Genomic DNA, 26,393 nt, shown 5'->3' with positions numbered 1-26,393 from the left:
CTAGCAGAGTTCTTACCTAATTTGGCTGAGACAGGAACGCGGTTCTTGAGGGGTACCAGGCGATCTTTACATGTTTTCTCCAGAGGTAATTCACACTTTATGTGACGCCTGAAGTTTTCCCTCAGAATAGATCGAATCACCTTGACAATGTTGGTTTTGCTTTCGTTGTCACTGGCGGGGAGAGAGAAGACATGTTGTAGTGTCTGCTGTCTCGTCCTGCTTCCGTTCCTCGTCTCCTGGCCCTCCCGTGGCACGTGACTGCTCTCAGCACAGACTGGCAGCGAGTCACCCAGCCTGTGTGTGCCTCGCTCTCTCGTCATTTACAAAAGGAGCGAGAACTGATCGTTTTTGAACTTCCTTCAAGCACTAAGATTTGGATGTATATTTAATCAATGTATATTATTCTCCTAGAGCCGCAGTTGCCAGTTTGGAGAGGGTGGGTGTGATCCTGAAGTCATCAAAATTTAGGAGGGCACTAAAAATAAACCCACTTTTAAGAGAACATAATTCTGTCTTATGCCCATTGGCTTTAATTTTTTGGAAGTAATACCTGCAGCACAACTGAAAGATGGTTTCTGGCCGTCCTTCTATTTCTGACTTTGTGTGGATCAGCTCCCATAAGGAATTATTTTCTGTCCCTGTGTAAAAAGAAACAAGGGGCCGCAACTTTGCCAAAGATGCTGTGGTAAAGGACACTTGAAGCTTAAAAACCACAATTTAGTAACTTTTTAAAGAGTTAAATATTCCCCGTCCTGACTCTCATCATTTTCTTCTGTGGCTCCTTCTATGTATGACTTTCACAAATAGTTACAAGAAGTTAAGTATGTTTTAGTTACTTTGTACACTTCCTGCTGAGGTTTTCCCATGTGCTTTCGCCCTACCCTGGATTCCATCTCTCTGGGAAAGAGGTTAAATGGATCCCATTTTTCAACCCCATTCCTTAGAAGGAACAGTAGGATGTGCTCAGGCCCTTGAGGTAAAGGAGGCCAGCCCCAAACTCAGTCATGGTCCAGGAAACATGAGCACTTCCAACAAAAACTGAACAGGGACCCAGAACGTCACTGCGGGCCTCAGCCTGTTGGTCCTTTGCTTAACCAGAGGTGCTGTCACCAGAACAGGGTTATTCTGAAAGGATCTCTGAACATTTTCCACAGTGGAAGTTTTTTCTTTTTCACCTGTAATAAAGCTTAATCTTAAGAAATTTTCTGGTGTATCAAAATTTGAAAAATTTAAATTTGTGGACCTTTGTTTCTTTAACAAATTTTAGAGATAGATATTATCGCTAAAGTTATTAAAATAATTAGAAATATTAGATATTAGGATATTAGAAAAATGTTGAAAACTATCGACAGTGAAAATAAGGAAACGATAAAGAGAGGTATTTGGCAAAGAAAAGCCATCCGCTGGCATTTACTTTCTCCAAAATCTGTAAAGAAACATCACAACAATCTCTCTTGTCCTCATTTTCCTTGCCAATAAAATACCAAAAATTATTCCCAGGTTCTTTCCTACTTTTTTATTCCACAGTTTAAAAATTCCCTTAAAATGTTTTTTCTGGCACTTGTACGACACACAACAATTACCTGCTGTATTCCCCAGTCTGACTTGAAGCGCGGATATGGGGATCAACCAGCGAAACTTAAACGGATCCAGGTCAGCAGAGTTGTGTGCCGGCCGGGAGTTCGACGGCTGCAACGTGAAAGCCCACCAAGAACAGCGTTAAAGCAAGCTCGCTCCTGCGGGCACGTGTGCACACGACAGAAGCTGTGAGCTCACCCTGGTGCAGACCTGCCGCCGTGTGGGGCTCAGGGTGCAAAAGGGAATCAGGTCGGGTGTGCTCCCAGCTCTCAGGGAGCTCCCAGACTGGGGACAGAGCAGAGTCATGTTTTGGGAAGCAGAAAGTTCTAGATCTTTAAGCAAAAATGACAAGCAAGCCTCCCATGACCCCATGTTACCTCTAAAAATAAAACCCCAAATTACACAGGCTCAGGTGTATGGAGAAAACGTGGACCATTTTTAGGGATAGAAAAGCTGGTTTTCTCTGTAGGGCCCAGCATGGGTATTTGTCTACGTCTTCTTTTAAAACAGATGTCTTTGGTGGGGAGGATAAGAAACACCTTGAGTATCTGATTTAGTTAGTTACCTCCGGAATAAGTCGCATCACTCAGTGAGGCCTTGATCCTTAGCAGGCCTCCCAGTTCAACAATAGGAAGATACAGGCATGAAAAGATAGCTTTAATTAAAATTAATTCATGTCTTACCAATTTCTTTTTCAGTTTGCAGTTTTCTTTATAAACCAATATGACGGCTCTCTTAAAAACTAAAGAAAGGAAAAGAGAAAGAAAAGTCTTTCATTATTTAATACAAACTCTCCAAAGTTGAACTGTAGCTGAATATTTTAATAGAACAAAGCTCTACAAGATCCTACGATGCTGACATGAGTGAATAAGTGGTACTTCCTTCTGTTCATATTTGAACTATGCACAGGTACCTGCTAATTTAAGAGCCAGTATCTGAAGGAGATCCTGGCATTTTGTTTTCTGAATTCCTGTTTTGTTTTATTGAAAGTTGAGGACATGTGTGTTCGTCTCAGTGAGAATACGCGGTCTATACCCACTCTCCCAGCTGTCCGGGAGAATTAAGACATTCCGAAGTGCAGCAAACTACTAAGATAGCAAGTTTCAAAATAGCCTCGGGGAGATCTGTTCCCATAACACGTGGTGAGATCCACTAAGCCAAGCAGCAGAAGGGAGGAGATCATGAGTATGTAGGGCAAGAGTTCTAAAGAGTTGGAAGCTGTCCATGTTAAGTCAAAGCCATTAGAGCAATGATTCTAAGTCCTTCTGGAAATCAGGACTTAGCTGGGTTTAGCAGGTTCTTCATTCTTGACAGCCTCTTTTAAGTTTACATTCTTTTGAATGGAGTACTGACCGAATACTGTGAGCTCGAGGTCCTTTCTGGCTTTTCCTAGAGACAGAAATGGATTCAACCAGGACACTGTAGAGTGCATCAGAAGCTCCCCCATTGAAAGTTCTGTGACCTAAATGGCAAAAACAGGAGATCAAGAAGACGTGGAAACCCTGGGGGGAGGCTGTCTCATATGAGAGAGGGATCACACATATATGGTCATTGCTAAAACACAGGTGCATTCACTTTGATTTTTAGGGTTCCTGTACACATGGGGCCTTAAATAGTGGCGGTTTTGAAAATATGAGCTAAGCATCAAACTGTTTGAAAAATAACATAAACGTGAAGGCATTTTGCTCCATTGCACACATTGTTTGTGGGTGAGACCTGCCTCCTGCCCTGTGGGATGGCATTTCTTCCACCCCAGTGTCAAGGTTCATCCCAAGTGCCTTTGATAACATTTCATCCAAGACCTAGTACACTCACCACCTCTAATCCCAAAAGTACACTAGGCCTGCTAATAAAAGAGGTACCAATGTTGAAACTGATTGTTAAAAAAAAAAAAAAAACACTAAACTCCAGCTGTTTTCTGTTCTTGCCTTTTTCTACTTAAATTATATTGCTTCTTATATGTAGGCATTTTAAAGCTCAAAATTCTAAATTTAGTAATCCAGCCAGAGAAGAAAAGTAGAGAAATTGTGAAGTTCCACTTAAACTACTTTTATAAGTAAGGAGGTAGCACCGATATTTGAGGTTAGAAAAGAAAAAAACACAAAGGAAAAGCTCTTAATTCTTTCCACATGCTGACTGCCTCTGCCTTTATCCATCCTACCCCCGCCAGCCCCAGCTCTCCATTTATGTTCTAGCCTCTGGGATCTGTCTTAACCTCACACTCCACGGGAAAGGAGGAAGAGGTACAGATACGAGCTCAGTGATATTTCTTCTTTTTTTAATACGATATTAACAGGACATAAGGTTATATTTTTAAACCAATGTAATCAATTTTATGTTACATTTATACCTAAGTTGTGAGGCTTGTTATAAGCATTAAGATCAAAAAGAAAATTTTAGGCATTTTCTCCTGCAGGAAATCCCTAACAGCATGACCTGGTCTGGAGGTGACCTCCAGACCCAGTGGTCACAGGCATTCAGCCTCTCGGAATCCAGAAGTCCTACTGACCTCCTTCTCTGTTCCGCTCTGTTCTGCTACCAGCTGGTCAAACACCGTCCCGTAATCCTCATATATCTTCTGCATCTCGTTGATGTGGCTTGCTACTTTTTCCATTGCCTTTAGTGCTTCTGCAAAATATGCAATCATATTTATTTTGTAATTTTGGTTTGTTTGAAATCCTACCCAGCAGCAATAATGAAAAAGCTCAAGATTCAAGCCAGAATCTGAGACCAGTTCTTACTAAGAGCAGCATCATTCAGGTATGATGCAAATAGCCCATGGTAATCCAGTTATAATAATGAAGAACATCAGAGTTATCTTCCACCTCAAATTCTCTTTGAAATGAGGCAGGGTACAAGTAAAAAGTATCACTAATAATAACAGCTATTTATGGAGCACTTTCTATTTGGCATGTTCTATTAGGCGATTTATGTGAAGCATCTCATTTAATCCCCACAATAACTCGATGACTGTAGGACCTGTTATCAACCCCATTTTACAGATGAGAAAACTCAGGTGCAGAGGGGTTCAGTTTTTTGCCAGACTTCCAAAGACAGACGAAAGGAGTGGAGCCAGAATTAAAATCCGAGGCTGACTGGCCACAGGATACCTGCTTTTAAACTTTGCCTCTCCTCCTGGACCACTTACTGGAATAGTGATCAATGACAATTTGTCTTAACAAGAACTGGCAAGAGCCTCTGTAAATGCCCAGTTGCCAGAGCAATTGTTTGCATTTATGCGTGGGCATGTGAGGGACAAAATGATTTCATCAAAGGCAAAAAGAAAATTTCAAGTCACCTCCAAATTCACTATTTTTCATACTTTGTTCTTCTGATTTGGTATTTATTTCAGTCTGGAGGGACGTTGGGAAGGCAATTTTTTAACAGACCCCCTTTAAAGATCATCTTAATGCAAAGTGAACTATTCACACAGTATTTGAATGCTAATCATAATTTGTATCATTTATGTATAAGCTTTAACTTTCATACAAAAAAATTATCCTCATTACTTATGATACAAAAGTATGCTTGTCACAGAAAAACAGCTAGTTTCATTTACACTCTTCTTGGTGTTTGCTATTCAGTAATACTAATAGTTATTAATAAGTTTCCCTCTCCACGTGCTTTATTACAGGTACTGTAACTGGACCTCCTAGCTTTGACATGTGGAGAACACATTACTCTTTGCAATCCAAACAGCAGCTCTTTAACGGATACTCTATTTACTATCAAAGTGAGGGGCTTTGTGTATCTGACAAATCTGTATCTTAGGCCAGTAATTTCTGAGGTTACAAAAGAAGACACCTCCGCGTCGGCCGTAAAAAGCTTCACGGGTCCTCGGGTGTTGGTTTCCGAGTCAGGCTCTGCTCAGAGCCGTCCACAAGGTGGAGCCTCACACAACATATTTGATAAGCCGCACTTGGGCAGCAAACAACACAAAACTTCACAAAGTTGTAGGAAAACAGGCCGGAGTTTTGGTCCAGGCAGCACTGTTTGTTTGTTAACCACATGACCTGAAGTAATTTATTTCAACTCACTGAGCTTAAATTATCTTCTCTGAAAAATGAAAATGGAAACATCCTTCCAGAGGCTATTCCAGTGAGAGAATTTTTGCCAAAATATTTTGCCCACCTACAGGGATGGCCGTACTACCTAGCCCTTTTCACATACTAAAATGATACCTAAGGCTAACAATCACAGTGCTGACAAATGGTCCAGAATGTGAAAGCAAGCGGGGGAAGAGGCGAGCTCGTGGGCCGGGGGCGGCAGCCGGCACAGCCGGCCTGGGACCCTCGCTCCTCACCTGTCAGGTGGTAGTGCTCCTCACTCTCGTGGTCTGTCAGGGACACGAGCTCCTTGAGCAGCAGTGGGTACTTGAGCACCCTCTGAACGGGCTTGATGAGGTAAGACTCCAGCGTGGAGGAGTGCTGCTTGGTGGGGTTCCGGGCGTCCAGAAAAGCCTTGAAGGCTTTATCAGTTTTAGCTACAAGCAGATGCATTAAAAGACCCTTAGAAGAGCACAGGAGGATGGATTAAATTCTACTTCATTTAGGTTTTAATGGAATTAGAGACGATCCACCTCTACAGTCCTCCTAATGACATCCTTCAAGAAAAACCCAGATGCACCCGTGGGTCAACTGCCCGGCTGTCAAGGTGGATTCAGCACCGCCGCTCTGTGATGAATCCCATGAGAGCTTAACGGAGCTTACCAGGCTGCCAGAAGAGTCCCAGCCACACACCAAAGAGGAATATCGAGTCAAAATGCAGGAATGTCTGACTTTAAAGGCACATTCACATGCATATCCATGAGAGACTGGTACAGGTGCCGAAAAAGTGAGTTTCAAACTATTCATAAAGCCACAAAACAGTGTATCCAAACCCGATGCCATACCCCCCAAAAGATTCATAGAGCAAAACAAAACAGTATTTTTTTTTCACTGACCTAGCACAAATTGTTTCTTATTCTATACACTCGAGGGCTATCTGTAAAGCAAAGGTTTTTTTCCTTTAAAAATAAGTTGATAAGCACTGCAGCCTCCATCTCTATAGTTCCAAACAATCTAAACCTTCCACCAGATTCAGACCCCTCTGGGCAGTGAAAACCACCTCTCTGTTCCATGTCACGAAGGTACACACATGAACCCAAGTGCTTTCAGTTTTGAGGGTGCCAGTGGACACCCCAGATGTTGCTTTGGATTCCACCAGCTGGCACTGGTTGACCAGCTGTTGGAATTCAGTCCATTTGGATGAAAACAAATCTTTATTTGGGGTTTTGTACAAAGGTAAAATACAACTTGTAGGAGATGCAGTACCATTTTGACTGTGGCTACTAGACAAAGGGGATGGTGAGACGATCCTTCATCTTTGTGGCAAAGAAGGAACTGAGCAAACCATCGGTATGCTTTTAATTTACTACACTGTCGATAAGAAGGTGTTCATGGGAGGAAGCTAGTTCTTTCTGGTTTAAAGAACTAGAGAAGACAGACTGGGCTCTGTCTTGTTGACCTGAAGCACTCCAAGACTTCCCTTTTTCAACCTGAGCCTGTTCTAGGATTTAAACCAAGTGGCAGAACTGCATCAGTGGACCTGGCTAAACACTACGGTGTCTGGATGAACCCTACACTCCCTCCACGATAGTACAGAGAGGCCATTCCCCAGTTCTGAAGAAGAAACACAGAAGAGCAAACTCTGGATTCTTTACGGCGATGCCATCAAGGAGCATCTGATGACAGATGGAAAGGGCTTGGGATGTACCTTGGCTCCTCCTTCCCTGCTGACACAACTAAAAAAGTTCCAATGCAGAATCCCCTCAAACACTCGCCGTCGTCATGGGAGTGAACTACACGAGGCCAACCTTAACTCTGAAGAAGGCATTCAAGTCCTGGGGAAGTCACTTTTTATCCTGGGAATTTATAACAGTTTAAGCTTCAGTACGTTCAGATCCTATTTTCCAGGTACACTTGAGAAAATGCAGGTAGCCTGGTGAGCTTCCCTGGAGACGGTTCAGGTGACCTTAAATAGGATTACATGTATTTTCATAAGACACGTTCCACTGTAGGACCCATGCAGAACAGGAACAACCCCTGGGGACCTGTATTTGTTTGATGTTCTCCGTGCAGATTGAATTACTGCTGCTCATGACCTTGAGCTTAAAGGCCTCCTCTCATCTCTGCCCCAGAAATGAGAATTCCAAAGAATGGGATAGAAAAATATCTTCTGAAAGAAACAAATCCGAGAATTCTAATCTCATACCTTAAGAGGTGTGTGATGACTGAAAGAAGCCTTTGGTAATAACAAAACCTCAGTTGAGCATTGCTAGTTTAGGGTGTGGTAAAAGAAATGTTCACATGTTGAGGTCTGGGGAAGTCACTCTGGCCTATACACGAGTTAACTTGAATTTAATGTAACTAAAACAGCCTGTTCGTGGCCTATCAAACATACACTGTACATCTGCTTTAATTATTAAAGAAAAGGGTGCATTGACCAGAAGTAAAGAATGTCCATGTTAAAATTAAAGATTAAATGCCTCCCTTCCTGGGATGCCAATGCTGGTCCTCCTTCCATGATAAGACTTCCTTCCCAGGTGCCAAGGCCATAGTGACTAGCTGTGTACCTACTGATCTGGTTTTCCTGAAATCTTGAAGGAATGTATCCCTGACTTGTTTGATGTTCTTTGTTCTGACAAGACATGAAACTGTGCTGACAACCCTGCTTCTCCAGAGCAGATCCTCAGAAGAATCAGAGAAGCTGTCTTCTGGGCTATAGTCCTCAGTCTGGCTCAAAACTCTTTTCTATTCCTATTATAGATTGTTTATTGATTATTTTTGTCAACAGGTTATTCCAGGAATAGCTTAAACACTGGGTTGATGACAACAGTGATGGTGACTGCAGCACAAAAATGCCCCCCAACACTCCTACACCTGGAGAAGGTCACTGCTGCCATCAAATCTCTGAATGCGCTTCCCAGGATGGGCTGACTGGCCGGCCTGTCACTGAAAGCCCAGGCAGATCAGTGTGTTGGCCACCTGCCCCCGAGCTGACCCGCTGCAAGTCGGCAGCCAAAGCTCAGGCATCTCGCTAGCTCCACAGAGTAACATTTGCCGTTGACATGAAGGGGAAGGGCAATGCAGGTTGGTCACCCAGGTCCACTTGGACGTCAAAAATAAAAATGTTCAATTAAAGTCAATAAAATAAAATAAGATGATAACAATGTGGAGAGACGAAAGGTACTTAAGTGACAGAATGTGGCCTGCGATAAGCACCCATTTCACCAAAGAGGCTTTAATTTTAGTTTACACACTTGTTGTGAGTTTGGTGGTTGCTGTTTGGTGCTGGTTTTTTGCAGTGGATCCTCGGGCTTAAGAAGGTTAACAAGAAGGAAAGAAGGGACTTCCCTGGTGGCACAGTGGTTAAGAATCCGCCTGCCAAAACAGAGCACACGGGTTCAAGCCCTGGTCCGGGAAGATCCCACATGCCTCAGAGCAACTAAGCCCGTGCACCACAACGACTGAGCCTGCGCTCTAGAGTCCGCGAGCCACACCTACTGAAGCCCACATGCCTAGAGCCCGTGCTCCACAACAAGAGAAGCCCCTGCTCGCCGCAATTAGACAGTCCACACGCAGCAGTGAAGACCCAACACAGCCAAAAATAAAAATAAATTATTAATTTTAAAAGGAAAGAAAGAAAGAAAATGGCATACATTGCTTTCTAGCCCCTCCAGCGGCTTATATGGTTGGTTAAAAGTTTTTAGAGCAAGGCATTTGGTGCAAAAAGAATCCAGATGCAATTTAACAGCAAAGTGACCCATGGCAAAGCAACATCTCTGCTGTTCGGTACACACATTCACTGTCACCAGTACACTGAAATAAACTGAAAACTTAATGTTTGTCCATTTCAAGGCCAACAATGGAGCATAATCCATTAAAATTACACTTATCCCTACTTGACGAATACAAATTTACTCTTTTAAAAAAATATATATATATATTTATTTGACTGCACTGGGTCTTTAGTTGCAGCACGCAACTAAGGGAACTTCACTGCTGCGTGTGGGATTTTATTAACAATTACGATTTCAAAAGTATAGCTATAAAAGGTATGAGCAACTTACCCCTCTCTAGAACCTTCTGTACTTTAATGTGATTAGCACAGAATCCGCTATACAGTTTAAAGTGGTCCGCGTAATAAAGGAAAGAGCCTCCAAGGGAAAACAGTAGTTTCTAGAAGGAAAGAGGAAAAGTTACATCAGGCGTGGTTTAATCAGTGTCTGTCTGCTGGCCCTGGCATGGTGTCTGACTGCTTTGCTGTCTCCATGGCATTTGTCTTTCGGACACCAGAGCACTAATGCCTCGGGGAGGGCACTGACTAAAAGCAGCCCAGGGCGGCCCCATCTGCCCAGTAGATGGAGAACAGCCCGGGCGTCCCTCTAGCAGAGCTTCAGTTTGATTGAAAAGTTTCTGGCAGCAGAGCCCATTGACACAGTGCGCAATCAAGGACAAGAAAGAAAGTTCTATAAAAAATACATCTGACACGGTGGGATATAAATAATCTGAGAGGCTAATTAATAAAGCTGACTCTGCATTACTTGGGACAAATGATGCTTGCTATGTGCTTCCTTGGTCCCTTTCTACTGCCTTCCGCCTGTCCTTCCCTGGAGGGACCTCTTGCCAGTCACCGACGGCCACACTGGAGACAGGGCTCCATAGAAGAGGAGGCTCTCTCAGAACCAGTGAAAACCTAGGCTTTCCTCCCAGTGTCACATGACCACAGAGACGCAGAATCGGATCACCTACTGCAGGTAGGTGCACCGGCTGCAGGTGCTCTTGCCTCCGAAGCAATCGCCCTACAGATCCTTCTGTAGAGCTGAGTAGGGAGCGTGCATGTCAACAGCAGGCAGGCTCCATAAAAGCTGTGCTGCCCAGACGTCTGAGTCACAGAGCATTTACTCTAGGGAGAAATGGAGGCTTCTTTTACCACCTGCCAGAGGAAAGCCATGCAATGAGAACGCTAAACTTACCTCTTCAATAGTCAAGAGACAACACTTTCTCTTCAAAGGGAGAATTTTGCACTGTTCCCACCTATTTTTGCTTTAAACCTAAGTCTAAAATACTTACTCTAAACTGCGAGGGGGTTTCAAGTATGTTAAAGTCAGATGATGCTGAAATCCCATCCTCCAGAGTCTCCAGAAATACCTTCTGAAATTCAAGCATCTCTGGCAAACTTCCAAAAAGTGACTCCATCTACGTGAAGATCAGAATTTGAAAAGAGGGTATTAGCGTTGAAGACCCAGATACCACTCCAAGTCCCAGATGCATAAGTGAATTACGTCATTCACCAAGAAGGAGACAGAAGTGAAGCCTTTAAAGAAGACGGCATATTCAGTAGGGGATATAGCTCATACACAGAGACTTTGACTGCCCCGGTCCCTGTAATACTAAAATAACTTGAAGCGGATGCCAAGTTTTCAGAATTCAAACTGGGGGGAAAATGGAAAGAACTAATTACTGTGATTTAACATTAAAAAGTCATGTATTAAAAAGTAATTTGGGGACACCTTCTACTACAAAAGGGGCACAGTCATTTATAACTCTTGGCACTGTGTTTCACGGGATGGAGGCCACATAAATGGCTGTGAAGGAGGCCACGCTTGGGTCTCTCTGAAGATCCTGAAGTCTCAAATGTTCTTTACGGATCGGTAGATAAAATCTAGGTCTGCTAAAAGGCAAACTGAGACTAACCTATGGGTCAATGGACTAAGGGAAGGTATTTACCTCATCTTGGGTAAGAAAGGTCTCACTTTGAAGTGGCTCCAAGTATAAGTCAAAGAGGCAGCTCAGATCCTGAAAGAGAGAAGTCTTTAACCCTTAAGTCTCCAAAATACCCAAGCGCTTCCAGCAGCCCGGGCTGCAGCTCAGACTTGCATTAGGAACGATGAAGTTTATGTCTGGTTGAAACGCTTGACCCTGAAAGTGGTGGTTCCCACTCAGCTAATTCAGAGGGGTTAACCACACAATACGACCCGCATCTGGATTCCACATTTTTCTTTATAGCTCCATCACCTACTCTGCGTATTTGAATGTCTTATTGGCAGAACCAGGATCTTTCTTTCGGCTGCTGCAGCAGGAACACTCATTTCCCTTCAGAGAAGTGAGTTCTGGCCAGGTACCTCTGTCAGGTGTGGCCACATCCGCTGGCCGACCTGGCTTCCTTCTCTGCCTCAAAGAGCAAGGCGACAGCTCCAGCATGGACAGCTGAGCCGACACAGACAGGACAAGATCTGGAGAGCTCTTCAGCTTTGGGGCTGACGCATGAGCAGAATTTCAAACTCCCATGCTCAAATGCAAGAAAACATTTCTGAAGATGAGCAGGCATGATGTTTACAGTCTAGGCCATCTTTGAATCTCCAGTAAACTGGGCTCCAACAGTACTGAATAGTGGGAGTTGACTGTATTTACAAAACTCTTTAGATAAAGGTTTTTTTTAAATAATTTGAAGCCAAGATCAGGATATAATTTAGTGATAGAAAAGATTTCTTTTTCTTGTTTCATTTATTCCGAAGAATTTTGAGTTCCAAACTATGAGAAGTAGGTGACTACATGTGCCTCATTTTACAATGGAGAAATCCAGCTCTGGAGAGCTTGGTAAAGCCAGAAGCCTCCAGAGCCTTGTGGTGTAGGTCCTGAGAGCAAGTGGACAGGCCTGTGACACTGAGTGCTTCAAAATCAAATCCACCCTGGCCTTCCCGACCTCCCCAGACCCCACGGCGGCTGCTGCAGAGCAGGGAGAGGTGAGAAGTCACTGAATCTTATCTCAGGGAACACATGAATGCTGAAAACGCCAAGTCATGTGCAGAGGTCCAGGTTACAAAACAAGTAAAAGTCCATGTTGAATGTCAGCAAAAACAAATGAAAAAATGAAAAAGGTGTGTGTGTGTGTGTGTGTGTGAGAGAGAGAGAGAGAGAGAGAGAGAGAGAATCACCATAGGCACGAGGCACTGGTTATTTTGTCAGAGGCAGAGGTGGGCTGTGGTCACTCCCTGAGCCAGTCACTGCCACCCAGGAGCAGTGACACACCGAGGGAGGCCTCGCTGAGCCACGGAGCCAGAGCCGCAACATGGGGGCAAGGAGACAAAGGGCAGGGCTCCCGCAGAGAGAAGGGAGAGCCACCCTTTGTATGCACTTCGCCCAGAGCATCCGTCTCAGTCCTAGACCAGTGTCACGAGGCAGTGACCCTCCCGTTCAAAGTGGTCTAACATTAAAATATAACGACGGCAGTGACAAAAATAAAAAGGGACTTGGATTCCGCTCTCAACTATGCCCTCGACCCTGCAGGTGAGGACACCACGGCCGTCATCAAGCTGCCACAGCGCACAGAGCTGCTGGGCAAGGTCACTGTTGGAAGCCCCTGAATGTTCACTTCATCTCCCCACATTCGATACAGGAAAAGACACAGTGGGAAATGAAATGGAACTGCCATCTCTGCAGTTTTCCTTTCTCCCCTACGGGACCAAAAGAAGAGGCTATGGGTAATTCTCCTGGGCTGCCTGTGAATGAGGCTTTCGGCAAAGTTCAGATAAAATGACAGTGATGTTAATGAAAGGGGAAGCTCAGATGAGTCTTGTGGAGAAAGAAGGTGAGAGCCGTGTGTGTGTGCGTGTGTGTGCGTGTGCACCAAGGCTTAATTCACGGACACAGTGTGTTAGAGCTGGAACAAGAACCCCCTGTCTCGGACCCCAGTTGAGGGGCTTGGAGGGAGCCGCCCAAGGCCACTGCAGCAGGTGAAGGCAAGGCCAGGCCTGGATTCTCAGCTCCCACACTGCTGCCAGCAATTGGCCGATGAGATGAGTTTAAAACCATTCCAAACCGTCAGCAAATACTTAAAGCAAAAGAACTCTGTCTTCCCAGGCACCTGCATTTTTTGTAAAATGTTTCTCAAACTACTAACTGAAGCCTCTGAGATGAATAAAGGAACTCCCCGGGTAGTGAAAGGTTCGGCCGCTGCCCTGTGTGATGGCTGGGGACGCCTGCGAGATGCCCCGGCACCTCCACTGCGGGGCTCTGTCCTGCGTGGTGGCCGCCTGCGCTCTGGAGCCCGTTCCAGCAGCTGCTTGCAGACAAGCCGCTCCCTGGTTCCTCAACACCCAAAGTGATCTCCGTTCCCCCTTTCCCTAAACCGGTCCAGGCTCCCTTCCCACAGATGGCACATGACAAACCAGAACATCTGTTCCCATAGTGAAGGCGACCTCGGTAACAAAACGACCGGGGAACCTAATTTTTGCAAAAGCCCTCTGAGCCCTTCCGTCCTCTCGCCCTCCCCTTCGGCAGCTCGGCACTTCAGGGAGCGGGCGTCTCCCTCGTGAGTGGCAGGGTCCCCGGCAGATACCTGGAGACCCCTGCCAACGTACATACAACTGGCTGTCACAGGAGGGGAGCAGGAAATTGTGGCAGCGTCCTCTGTTACCTTCACATAGGACTTCTCTGTGTCCATGAGCTCCTGGATGACTTTTCGGAGGCGATCTGCATCCGAGAGGTGGCGAGCCAGCGGCCTCGGAGGCGGGTCCTGACTCTCCCTTGGTCCTTCCATGCCGTTGGTCTGGGTGTCGTTATAACTCCTACAGAGCGCGGCGATCTGCTCAGCACTCTGGGAGGGAACAAGAGGCACAGGACGTTCTCCATCATTATCAACAGCCCATCAAAGACACAGGGGCTCTCTCCTCGCCCAGCGCCCTCTCAGGAGTCTCACGGGGCATTTATCTAGGGCATCCGGCTTCATTCATCTCAAACGACGCTGGCTACCATTCAAGGTTCTGGTCGTGAAGATATGAACTTACACTTGTTCAGTACTTACCCATGATGCTTTTTCACTTTCACAGTAGCTGTTTGACAGGTGCTTCTTTAGTGCTGAGACTAGAGAATAATAAGGCACAGAGCTAACCCTCTGCAATACAGTTGAGGTTGCTCTGAAATCAAGGTCATGGCTCTGTCAGAGCACAAGGAGAGACGGACTCACTTGGTCCACTCTGTCCCCTCAACGGCTGGCCTAACAGAGTTCAGTTCCCACACTGAACGGTCCTGAGAGACTCAGGAACGGGGCGGCGGGGCAGCAGTGTTAGGACGGCCTGACCACAAGGGGCTTAGATCTGCCCCCAGATCCAGCCCTGGAGCTCTGCAGCCTCGGGCCACGTAGCAGCATTAGGAGTGAGAGTTTGAGCTGCTGCATCAGCTAGGAACGGTAGTAGAGGGCAGGATGTGTAGGAAGGATAAGGTCCCCACGCTGAGGGGTGCAGCGCCCAGTGGAGGGCACGGACGGGGAGCAGACGACACAGGAAGCCTGGTGAGGCTCCGTGGGAACCTTCGCGGGGGAGGGAGACTTGAGCAGGTTCTTAGCAGGAAGCAGACGTGTCAGACCCAGGACGTGGGGGAAGGGAGGGTTCTCATTCCAGGTAGTGGGAATAGAATCACACAGGACAAGAGGGACAAGAAGGAGCGGGAATGTCTGCAGGGATGAACAGCCTTCTGTGCAATTTCCTGCTTAGATTTAAGCACAGCATGGGGCTTCCCTGGTGGCACAGTGGTTAAGAGTCCGCCTGCCGATGCAGGGGACATGGGTTCGTGCCCCCATCCGGGAGGATCCCACATGCCGCGGAGCGGCTGGGCCCGTGAGCCATGGCCGCTGAGCCTGCGCGTCCGGAGCCTGTGCTCCGCAACGGGAGAGGCCACAACAGTGAGAGGTCCGCGTACCGCACACACACACACAAAAAAAGCACAGCATGAAAAGCCTTTTCCAGGAGAGAGACCCCATTTGTACACTCCTGCCTCAGGCTGATGGTTTAAGGTCTCAAATGTGTCTCCTCCTATAGGCCTCTACCTGCCTGGAGCATGATCAGATTATATTCAAAGTATCTTTTCTATTTCTCTTTCTTTCCATTCCTCCCACACACAAGTTCCAGCCCATCTTACCACCCATCAGCCTGTAAGCCAGTCAAGGGCAGGGTCCTGCCTTTCTTTGTCATCGCCCCCAGGTGCTCAGTGTCGAGTCCACCTCTGTTGCACTGACGTTATTATTGAATAACAGAGCAGCTTAGTCCCAACACGAATGACCAATATCCATCCATCTTTGGCAACTTTCTGTCCCTCAACTAAAACTCTCCTTTCTTCAGCTAGATGTCTCCATGCCTGATCTCCATCACGCTGTCTCGGGTAAAAAGCTGCACCAGTCAGAAGTACCTCTTCATTCTCACTGAATTCATTTTCTTTGCTTGGATATTTCAGAACTCTAACAACTCACACAGCACACTGGTCAACCTCAGTGGCCGACTTGTTACAAAAGCTGTCACGTGACACACTGAAGTGCCTCAAAGTAAAAGTAGGACACCTGCCCTCCCTCCTTCTCTCCTTCCCTGTTCTACACCCCACCCGCCTTTCCTCAACACAGTGTCTTCATATGATGGAAACAGACAACACTGACACTTGGCATTGATCTTCTGGCTAGACTTTCTTTTTTTTTTGCGTTACACGGGCCCCTCACTGTTGTGGCCTTTCCCGTTGTGGAGCACAGGCTCCGGACGCGCAGGCTCAGCGGCCATGGCTCACAGGCCCAGCCGCTCCACGGCATGTGAGATCTTCCCGGACCGGGGCACGAACCCGTGTCCCCTGCATCGGCAGGCGGACTCTTAACCACTGCGCCACCAGGGAAGCCCTAGACTTTCAATTCAATCTGGTGGGAACCAATTGAGGATCTGCTCTGCCTCCAAAGAAACAGAAACCAGCCCCTGCACAAGGAGATAAGATTTGCCAAGAAACACCAAAGCGCAGCCTACGGCAGACTGGAAACCAACACGAGCCTGTGTGGAACAAACGAGAAATGTGACACACGTTAGACGAATGGGAGCATCATGTTGGAACAGGCTGTCTGGAAGGCTTCAGCGAAGAGTGGGTTGTAACTGGTCCTGGAAGGAGCGTGTACCAAGGGAGAACCACGGAATGAGCCAAAGGCGGCAGGTGGAGGGAAATGGTGGTGGTGGAGGATAAGCCTAGTAACATAAAGAGCCCAACTCAAGGCGGGGGTGAGAGTGAGGCCCCCGCAGATGTCTACGATGAGAACTCCCAGACTGCTGGCCTATTTCATATAATTGCTTCTCCTGTATTTTGACATTAATCTTGGTGCAAAAGTTAAATCAACCATGTAACAGATACTAAACCTCCAACTAGACACACAGACACATCTGAAGTAATTTACTTCTAAAACAGTTAAAGCATGTGTAAGCACTAATGGTCCTCCTTAAGTAGACATATTATCCCCCTGTTTTTATCCTTAACTATAACACTAGCATATTGCTGGTACTGCCTATCAGAAGATGTTCATTCAGAGTAAACTTTCAAAGAACAAGAAAACAGATGTGGGGCTTCCCTGGTGGTGCAGTGGTTAAGAACCTGCCTGCCAATGCAGGGGACATGGGTTTGAGCCCTGGTCTGGGAAGATCCCACATGCCACGGAGCAACTAAGCCCGTGAGCCACAACTACTGAGCCTGCGCTCTAGAGCCCATGCTCCACAATGAGAGAAGCCACTGCAGTGAGAAGCCCGCAATGAAGAGTAGCCCCCGCTCGCCGCAACTAGAGAAAGCCCGCGCGCAGCAACGAAGACCCAATGCAGCCAAAAATAAATAAATTAAATTAATTTAAAAAAAGAACACAGATGTGGATCTTAAAGCACCAATTAGAATGCAACTTGACCTATCAAAATGTCTCATAACATGTTTGAAACAACCAAATCTCAGGATTCATTATTGAAGAAACTCCAAACTGTTCAGTCTTACCCTAGAAGCCTGATGACACAGCAAAAGCCAAACAGAGCAGTGCAGCCAAAGGGTGGCTTTCCTTGTCTTCCCAGACATAAGCCTCACAATGAAGCACAAGGGAACATCACCAAACCAGCCCCAGTTCTCTCCTCCTCTTCCTGCTTCCCACGAGACTTCAAGCCAGGTCACACGTTTGCTCTCTGGGAGGGGCTATTAAAAAACACCCACGGCTGGACCAACTGAATCAGAATCTTTGGGGCCCCAGGTATGCTGCTGTGTGACTCACATGAGAACTACTGGTCTACCCATCAGTAGAGCGAGCATTCTGCTTGCGCTTTCTGGGAGGATCATGTTGTCCCCAGGGTCTGCACCACAAGATGGCCACGTAAAAGGTGTGTGGACTGAGCTCACAAGATAAGAGGAAAATAGGCAGAATCACACCTGTGCACCTGGTGTTCTGGGTTTGGCTCCACTCACAGTCCAACAGCCCAAGATAATAATACTGAGACTCTCAAACTTACTTATTTGAAGTCTCTATACTGGTATTTGCACCACAAGCTCAGACAATGCAATTCTGTAATCCTGAAAAATAACAGTTTCCAGGGCTGTAGAATCCAAATTAATAGCTCACATATACTGTATAAAATAAGATCTGACAAAATGCACCATAAGTGAGATGGCAGCTGGTGAGATTGCAGCTTTGCCTTGCTGGGATGTCAAAAATCACACCTAACAATGCAGTGTTAAAATAACGAGATTTTAAAAATAAAGTATCTTGCCATTTTAGAAAATCAGGATCCATGTTGAGAACGCTTCTGGTAAGATTAAGTTGGAAAAGTAAATGTTAGCTGAGAGTTTCACGGCAAATGTACTTTTGAAGGTAGTGCTCATGATGAAGTGCTCAAGTGCCACAAAGTCACCTTAGCTGCTGTCTAGGGAAGGTTGTGAGGATTACCTGGGGTCAAACAAGGCAGAGCCACTAAGAGGAGAAGAGTAACTGTACCTGTGTTTTTAGATCGTATCTGAAAGAGTCACTTGGTTGGTTATATTTCATTTCCTCCATTCTTAGCGATGGTGATAAAATTGAACTGCTAAAGGTAGAATTCTGGGTGTATCTGATAAGCAATTTCTAGGAACAACGACTATTTCGGTTGGGATATTTTCACACGTACGCGTGGTGATGGAGGTGAAAAGCACCGACAAGACTGAGAGGAACCGAGTTCTAGCCCTGGCTCTGCCTCCAGTCCTCCACGCGTGCTGGGCAAGACTCATTTGTGCACCTTCAATTTCCTTATTGATGAGAGAGAGGAAGCATTACCTAGCCCATCAAGTAACCCCTCAAATTGCCATTTGGACCACGGAGAAAGGGGAACTTGGATTTGTTGAGCACTTGCTGTATACAAGACAAACCCAGGGGGCGGTGTTCTCCTAGAACCATCAGGCATTCGGTCCTTACGATGCGACCAGCTGAGACTACAGGTGCCGAGTGCGAAGGCAGCACCTGATGGCACAGGATCCTCCTACTCTCTAGCTGTCTGCACGGTGCCGACCACTCCCTGGGTATCTGGCAGAGCATGGGCAAAACAGGCTTGCTGCTCTGGCTGCCTCTGCCCACAGTGCCGTCAGGGCTCTCCCAGCCCCAGGAGAATCCAGACACACCCCAGGCGTGCCCGGGATGCAGCCACCGGCCTCTGGAGGCCATCTCTGCTCAGGGAAGCAAATGCAGCTCCCCACATCTGCGCACAACTGTGACTTCTGTTAGGCTGAACCCCACTCCCCTCCATCCCCAGGGATGCTGCTTTTAAAGCAAGAGACAGATGTTCACAAATCAGGGCTGGGCATGCATGCGGATTCAGTAGCCAGACAGTGTGCGCTTGTGCAGAACAAAAAACACACTGGAACTTGAAACCCAGACTGGTATTTCCCAGTTCATAGTGATCAAGGCTGAGAACCTTGGGTTCATCGGGGGCCTTGCCTTTTATAAGACAGCATCAAACAGATCTTTTCTTCATGAATTCATTTTTAAAATTTAATGAAAACAGATTTCCCTAAAACTATGCTATATGAAAAAGTAGTGATATTGACCCACAAAAATTTTTTTCAGGCTTTTAAGTTTTCACTAAGGCTGATCCCTGCTTGAAAGTGATTTGATCTCATTTACAGATGAGGGACATCTCACTCAGGACCTCTGAATTAAGTCACTCTTCCATGTTCTCACCAAAAACAAACAAACAAAAAGAACTATGTGAGGTGACGGGTGTGTTAATTAACCTGACCGTGATAATCATCACAACGTATACGTATATCAAATCAAGTTGTACACCTTAAATATATATAATTTTTAATTGTCAACTTGATAAAGTTGGCAGGGAAAGACATCTAAAACAGAGTTATCTTTGTTTCTGTGTCTTAAACGTGTGAACACGGACACCTGCTTCCCTGTGTTAGGGCTGCAATGTGTCTCTTTTTCAGGAGCCCCATTTCTTGGGGGTGGTAATGAAACTGCTCAGGATGACCAAGCGCCCTGCCCCAGATTCTCTTTGGAGGAAGGCGGGGGCTGAGCCTTTTTCTCAGACAAGCTTGGAATCCCGTAGGTGACCCTTTTAACCTCGATTTGGCTCAATGCTTTTCATCCGAAGCATCAGGCAGCTCCTCCTGGCCTGGGTTAGTTAAGATCTGCTCCCCTGAGCGTAACTATTCTGATGTTTGCTTTGCTCTTCTTTGAAGGCATTGCTACCTGAGGCTTTTCAATTTCCCGGTGGGTTTTGAAACCTAAGCTGGGAAAAGTACATCACATTATCCGGAACCATTCCCGGACGACGACCGAGGTTTCGTAGCTACTCCATGAAATACCAGCGCCCACCAGGGGCCCCGCGCCTCGTCAGCAGCTGAGCTCCGCCCCTTCTTTCCGGGCTCAGTCTGCAATCCTGTCCTCACTTAGGGGCCTCGGGTACTGCAAACTCTTTTGTCAAAGGCATCTGTTGTCTGACTTGGACTCCAAAAACACTTTCAGCTGAAGAAAAACGGTTTTGGGGGTAATAGTTTGCAGGGAAATGCTGAAAGGTAAATGACAGCATTTGCAGTGTGCTCGACTTTTGAATCCCTGGTTTAGAGGGAAAGGAGGTTTACTTAGAGGGGAGGTCAGTCATGGCTCAGCCAGGACACGGACCTAGAAGGGAGGGTACCCCACACTGCTTGGTTAACTGGTCATACACAGTATGTGACCCCCATCTGCCACCCATGTCCTCCTCTCCCTCCGTCACACAGACCAGCTCTCCCTGCTGGGCCACTGATGGGGATGGAAGCCCAGGCTGGGTCACGTCTGCAGAGGCTCATCCTACCAGGACACCAATCAGAAGAACCAGATTCTACTATTTCTACCATCCCTAGAAAGAATGCTAGAAAAAAAATAAAAAGGTGTAGGCCCTGGGCAGTCAGTCAGTTGTCCTCAGGGACAGTCTAGGACTGGAAAGGTGTGGCTGCATGGTGTATGCTCAGCTGTGCTCATACAGACCCCCCAGTTCACTGTCCAGAGCATGAGCGGGGGGAACTAATGGCCTGAGATTTTCTTATACTTAACAAAATGGTACAGGAAGAATGAGAAAATGCTCATAATCTTTGTTTTCTAGACCAGACAGTTCTACTTCCAAAGGCAGAGTGGAAATTAAAAAATGTAAAATTAAATGTAAATGTATCAGATGAGAGTTCTTATTTTATGCTGAAAGGCAAAGATTAACCTAAATTATGGTACAAAAATGCAATGAAATCTATGCAGCAATTACTAATGATGGGAGAAATCGGCGTCTGTTGACCAAAAAAGGACATGATTTACTGGAAAGGGAAGAAGGTAGGTCTGAATTTTGGAAAGTGACTTTTATGTATATCTACTGCATGTAAACATATGTGCATAGATTTTTCTAACAGAATAATATATATCATAAATGCGGTGGTTAACACTGCATTTCAAGTTATTTTCATTTTAATCTTTGGCTTATCTATATCTTCTCATTTTTTATAGTGGTTTAATTTTTAAAAGAAATTTCTTAACGGAATCCTTTCCTGATGCTTTACAAAAATGATTTGAGGCAGAGGCGGCCTATTTCTAGGAGGACACAGTGATGGACGAGACTGACACAGTCCTTGGGCTCCCAGCTCCCAGAGTTCGGCTGGGAAGACAAGCTGGCAGCGGGTCAGTCAAGGTCGACCGGTGCCCAAAGCAGCGCGGGGGCCTGGGAACAGAACAGGGTGACTTTCTGTGGCCGGAGCACGGTCAGGGAAAGCAAGGTGGAAGCTAGGATGGACTCAAGGGAAACAAAGCTACCCACCCTACGCACAGTTTGGGGCTGAGGAGGGGGCCAAGAACTGAAGGCCAGCCCAGCCGTGGCCCATGGCCAAGTCCGGTCACACGGGCAGATGGGGCAGCGGACAGAGGTGGAGGCCTTGCTCTCGGGGGACCGGGGGCGGGGAGCGGCAGAGGAAACCCACTTGGAGTGTGTGCCGGGGTCGCGGGCCACCCTTAGGTACACACCTTATAGCAGGTGGCAGGGTGAGTAGCTGGGATAGCATTAGAGGGGTGGGGTGTGCACCTGCCACCTGAGCTCTGTCCTGTCATTACCCCCCGTGAGTGTGAAGCTCACACTAAGGGCCTCAGCGCATGCTCTGGGCGAAGCTTTCTGAGACAGTTACTTTTTCCAAGACAGGAGACTTAGACACACGGGTTCCAGAGTGACCACCCCAGACTCGGCAATCACCAGTCCTGATTCACTCCTCCCTGACCCAGTGTGCTCACCTATAAAGCAGGCACCGTGCTTCATAGGGTCGTTGAGAGGATTTAATGAGGTGAAACAGGTAAAACTACTTAGCGCAGTGCAAGGGATCAACAGAGGCCAGGGGCTCCATAGAAGTTAAAATATGCACAGGGAGTTTAATTGTCCAAGTTCTGTTGTTTTTACAAGCGTAGAAGGAGAAATGTCCTCTGAGTTCCCTGAAGGAAGGGCCAGAAAAATCAAACTCCATTTATTTACTAACTTTTCGCTGAGCACCTCCTCCAGGCCAGGCTCTGTTCTAGGTGCTGGAGATGAGGCTTGAACACAAAAGAGGGAAACTCTGGACCTCCCTGGTGGCACAGTGGTTGAGAATCTGCCTGCTAATGCAGGGGACACAGGTTCGAGCCCTGGTCTGGGAGGATCCCACATGCCACGGAGCAACCAGGCCCGTGAGCCACAACTACTGAGCCTGCGCGTCTGGTGCCTGTGCTCCGCAACAAGAGAGGCCGCGATAGTGAGAGGCCTGCGCACACCGCGATGAAGAGTGGTCCCCGCTTGCCACAACTAGAGAAAGCCCTCGCACAGAAATGAAGACCCAACACAGCCAAGAATAAAAATAAATAAATTTAAAAAAAAAAAAAAAAAAGAGGGAAACTCTGACCTTCATGCAAGACTATCAGGTGGAGTGAGAGGACCGGCAGAGAGAGGCAAACAAGGACACGGACGGGTGACAAAAAGTGGAACCCACAGTATCTGGACAGAGGCACAGGGCTCTGGGGAAAGCCAAAACGAGAGGAGGCTATGGAGGGCCGGTGGGACGCGCTGCAGCTTCACCAGGTGGGCAGAGGAGGAGACGAACTCCACCTTTGGAGAGCGGCCGTGCAGAGAGAGCGCAGCGTCTGAGAAGGCAGAGGGCACCTGTGTGTACCAAGCAGGAAGCGCCCGTCCTCAGGAGACACACCCCCGGGAAGGCAGGTCCGAGCCGTGTGCCCGGAGGTGGGGAAGCACCACGTGTGTGGCTCCGTGGCTCCCAGGGCAGAGTCACCCCCTCCGGGAGGGAGCCAGTGATCCAGAGCCCGTGTGAAACAGGCCTGCTGCCTGCCTTCTGCTCAGTTTCCTTATTTAACTGGAGTTTGATCTGAATTCAGGGATGAATAAGATACGCTCTCTCAGCCAAGGATGTTTCAAGGGCTATAGGGCAGCATTTCTACACGAGCAGGCGCTTCTTTCACATAAAATACCGGGTGTTTCAATATCACTCTTATGTAATTCACAAATATCGGCGCGTCCTATCTAACAGATCCTATGCCAGGTACTGTGTTCTCTCTTTCCCATTTTTCACCCAGGAAAAAAGATATGGCTTACTCCTGATGTATAGTCAAACCTGCGCATCAAGGAAGATGCGTGTGGGCCAGAATTTTTCCTTGACTTCTGAGTGCAAAAATGGTATAAAAGAGACTCTTATGAACCCACTCTGAAACAAGCAGGTGAGCTAAGGGCGGACCATCAGGGCAGGAGTCAACAAACTATAGCTTTCAGGCCAAACCTAGCCTGCCTGCTGTCATTGTGGATAAAGTTTTATCAGAACTCAGCCATGCTCATGCATCTACCTATGGTCTATGGCTGCTTCCGCACTGACACGCAGACATAAATGGCTGCCAGAGCCTAAAATATTTACTACCTGGCCCTTCACAGGAGAAGTCTGCCAGTCCCTGATAAAGAGCCGAGCCCAACCAAAAAAGATTTCTCTTTTGAAATTCAGTCTGAATTAAAACTTGAAATAATCTATAAAACTTTATTCTAAATTTTTCAGTGAGTAAAGTGTATATTTAAAAAATGACTCTGGGGCTTCCCTGGTGGTGCAGTGGTTGAGAGTCTGCCTGCCGATGCAGGGGACACAGGTTCGTGCCCCGGTCCAGGAAGATCCCACATGCCATGGAGTGGCTGGGCCCGTGAGCCATGGCCGCTGAGCCTGCGCGTCCAGAGCCTGTGCTCCGCAACGGGAGAGGCCACAACAGTGAGAGGCCCGCGTACCGCAAAAAAAAAAAAAACAAAAAAACAAAACAAAAAAAAACACCTGTGTGCCTGGCTCAGATCCAGGGCTCAGAGAAACAACTCAAATTCTCTTTAACAGTTTTTGCTTTCTTTTGTGTTGCTTTTTGATGCATGGGAGAATTCAGCTTGCTTTTCCTGTGACTTGGGGTATTAAGGTCTATTGTGATTATACCATTTAACATTCATTCTAAATATGTTTATCTAGGTCAAGAAGTCTCTAAACCAATATCTTTCAACTCACGGTTTGGAAAACATACACTTGTCTATCTATGACTTCTCTGTCTTACCCTCACTCACTTTCCCATCCATAGGTATTTATCTCAGGTCTTAGCTCCCTCTTAATTCTCTTCCTCTGGTTTTCTCTCACAGCCTACTTTTGTTCTGATCATCACATAAATTAGTTTAAACTTGTGTATTTACAGTAACTCTCCCTTCAGTGGTTTATGTTTTCATTGAACCCTATTATTCTAGTTGGTTTTGTTTACTGCCGATTTTTCCAAACACAACATTTCTATTCAAGAGTTGTGCCTCTAACTTTATTCTTGGCGATTGATAATATATTATTGAGCAGTTTTTCCAGCAAAGGTCTTTAAGTGCTACATATTCTGAGAATTTACTGAGCTGAGAATTTTTGCTATCTTCGTCACTGTATTTGAAGAGAAAATGTGTCAATAACAACACCAACTGTAATCAAATTCTGGAGAGACTAGAGCTTTGAAAAACCTTTGTTAGCCTCCAATTTCTTGGGCAGGTAGAGTCTCTACTATAAACAGAAGACTGAGGACGACACAGTTGAATCCTGGAAGAGGGCCCCGCACACTGAGGTCCAACAGCTCAGGCTGTGTATGACTCTGCCTAGGACAGCTCTGCCCACCCACCTAAGCCCGGACTGTCCCCCAGCTGAGTCCTCTCTCTTTGCCCTGGTACCTTGAGAACTATATTTTCTTTCTAGTTGTAATCTACAAGCGTTCCTGGTTGCCTTACCTAGAAAACCAAAAAGCAGGGCAACATGTGCTTCCCAGCTGCAGACCAAGCCCTCAGCCCTGGGAGCAGTTCTAAGATTCTCAGAAAACTACGATTCAGTTGCCCCTATCCCAGTTCTCTGATGATACTCCTTGGGCACCTTAGATCAGCTCCCAGACTGTCGTAGCCCTACATCTCAGCTGGCTCTAAATAGTTGGCCTGGTCTACCTTCTTGTGGAACATAAGCCTGGGGCCACCACACCCTCGCAGACTCCCCTGACCCATAGGGAGTGGGGATGGTGGGGGGCTTCATGGCAGCACCGACTAATACCGTCATCTTGTTATCCGCCCTTCATTGCTCTTAACGCACATAACCCTACCAGTGTCCCAAGTCTTCTTATTAAATATCATTACTGTTGCCATATAATAATTTTATCTTAGGAAATATTTTTGTAGGAATCCACAAGACAGACACTACTAGGACACGTTTACTGTTGTTAAAAGGTGCCCTTTTTTCCCTGCAATGTTTCTCCCAATACCAAAGAAAGAGAGCGGGAATAAAAGGTATCCAACTCGGAAAAGAAGAAGTAAAGCTGTCACTGTTTGCAGATGACATGATACTATACATAGAGAATCCCAAAGATGCAACCAGAAAACTACCAGAGCTAATCAATGAATTTGGTAAAGCTGCAGGATACAAAATTGATGCACAGAAATCTCTGGCATTCCTATACACTAATGATGAAAAATCTGAAAATGACGTTAAGAAAACACTCCTATTTACCACTGCAACAAAAAGAATAAAATATCTAGGAATAAACCTACCTAAGAAGACAAAAGACCTGTATGCAGAAAATTATAAGACACTGATGAAAGAAATTAAAGATGATACAAATAGATGGAGAGATATACCATGTTCTTGGATTGGAAGAATCAACATTGTGAAAATGACTCTACTACCCGAAGCAATTCACAGATTCAATGCAATCCCTATCAAACTACCACTGGCATTTTTCACAGAACTAGAACAAAAAATTTCACAATTTCTATGGAAACACAAAAGACCCCAAATAGCCAAAGCAATCTTGAGAACGAAAAATGGAGCTGGAGGAATCAGGCTCCCTGACTTCAGACTATACTACAAAGCTACAGTAATCAAGACAGTATGGTACTGGCACAAAAACAGAAATATAGATCAATGGCACAGAATAGAAGGCCCAGAGATAAACCCACG

General features: G+C 46.2%; 1 protein-coding gene across 1 annotated transcript in view; it reads right to left on the bottom strand.

Moving 5' to 3' along the window:
* TIAM2 (TIAM Rac1 associated GEF 2) overlaps nt 1-26,393 on the bottom strand; it is a gene marked incomplete at both ends in the record, with an annotated part of 110,653 nt that overhangs the window by 1,958 nt on the left and 82,302 nt on the right. The window contains 11 exons of the mRNA XM_079716560.1: nt 17-171; nt 551-638; nt 1,584-1,689; nt 2,262-2,320; nt 2,932-3,040; nt 4,088-4,206; nt 5,882-6,061; nt 9,689-9,797; nt 10,692-10,817; nt 11,349-11,417; nt 14,038-14,217. Coding sequence (XP_079572686.1) covers nt 17-171; nt 551-638; nt 1,584-1,689; nt 2,262-2,320; nt 2,932-3,040; nt 4,088-4,206; nt 5,882-6,061; nt 9,689-9,797; nt 10,692-10,817; nt 11,349-11,417; nt 14,038-14,217 — 1,300 coding nt within the window. The remainder of the gene's footprint in view (nt 1-16; nt 172-550; nt 639-1,583; nt 1,690-2,261; nt 2,321-2,931; nt 3,041-4,087; nt 4,207-5,881; nt 6,062-9,688; nt 9,798-10,691; nt 10,818-11,348; nt 11,418-14,037; nt 14,218-26,393) is intronic.

Source organism: Hyperoodon ampullatus, assembly GCF_949752795.1.
Source record: "Hyperoodon ampullatus genome assembly, chromosome: 12".
In the NCBI taxonomy this organism is placed as follows: Eukaryota; Metazoa; Chordata; class Mammalia; order Artiodactyla; family Ziphiidae; genus Hyperoodon; species Hyperoodon ampullatus.
Note: the sequence above shows the minus strand (reverse complement) of the source record. Positions and strands in the feature narration are given on the sequence as shown.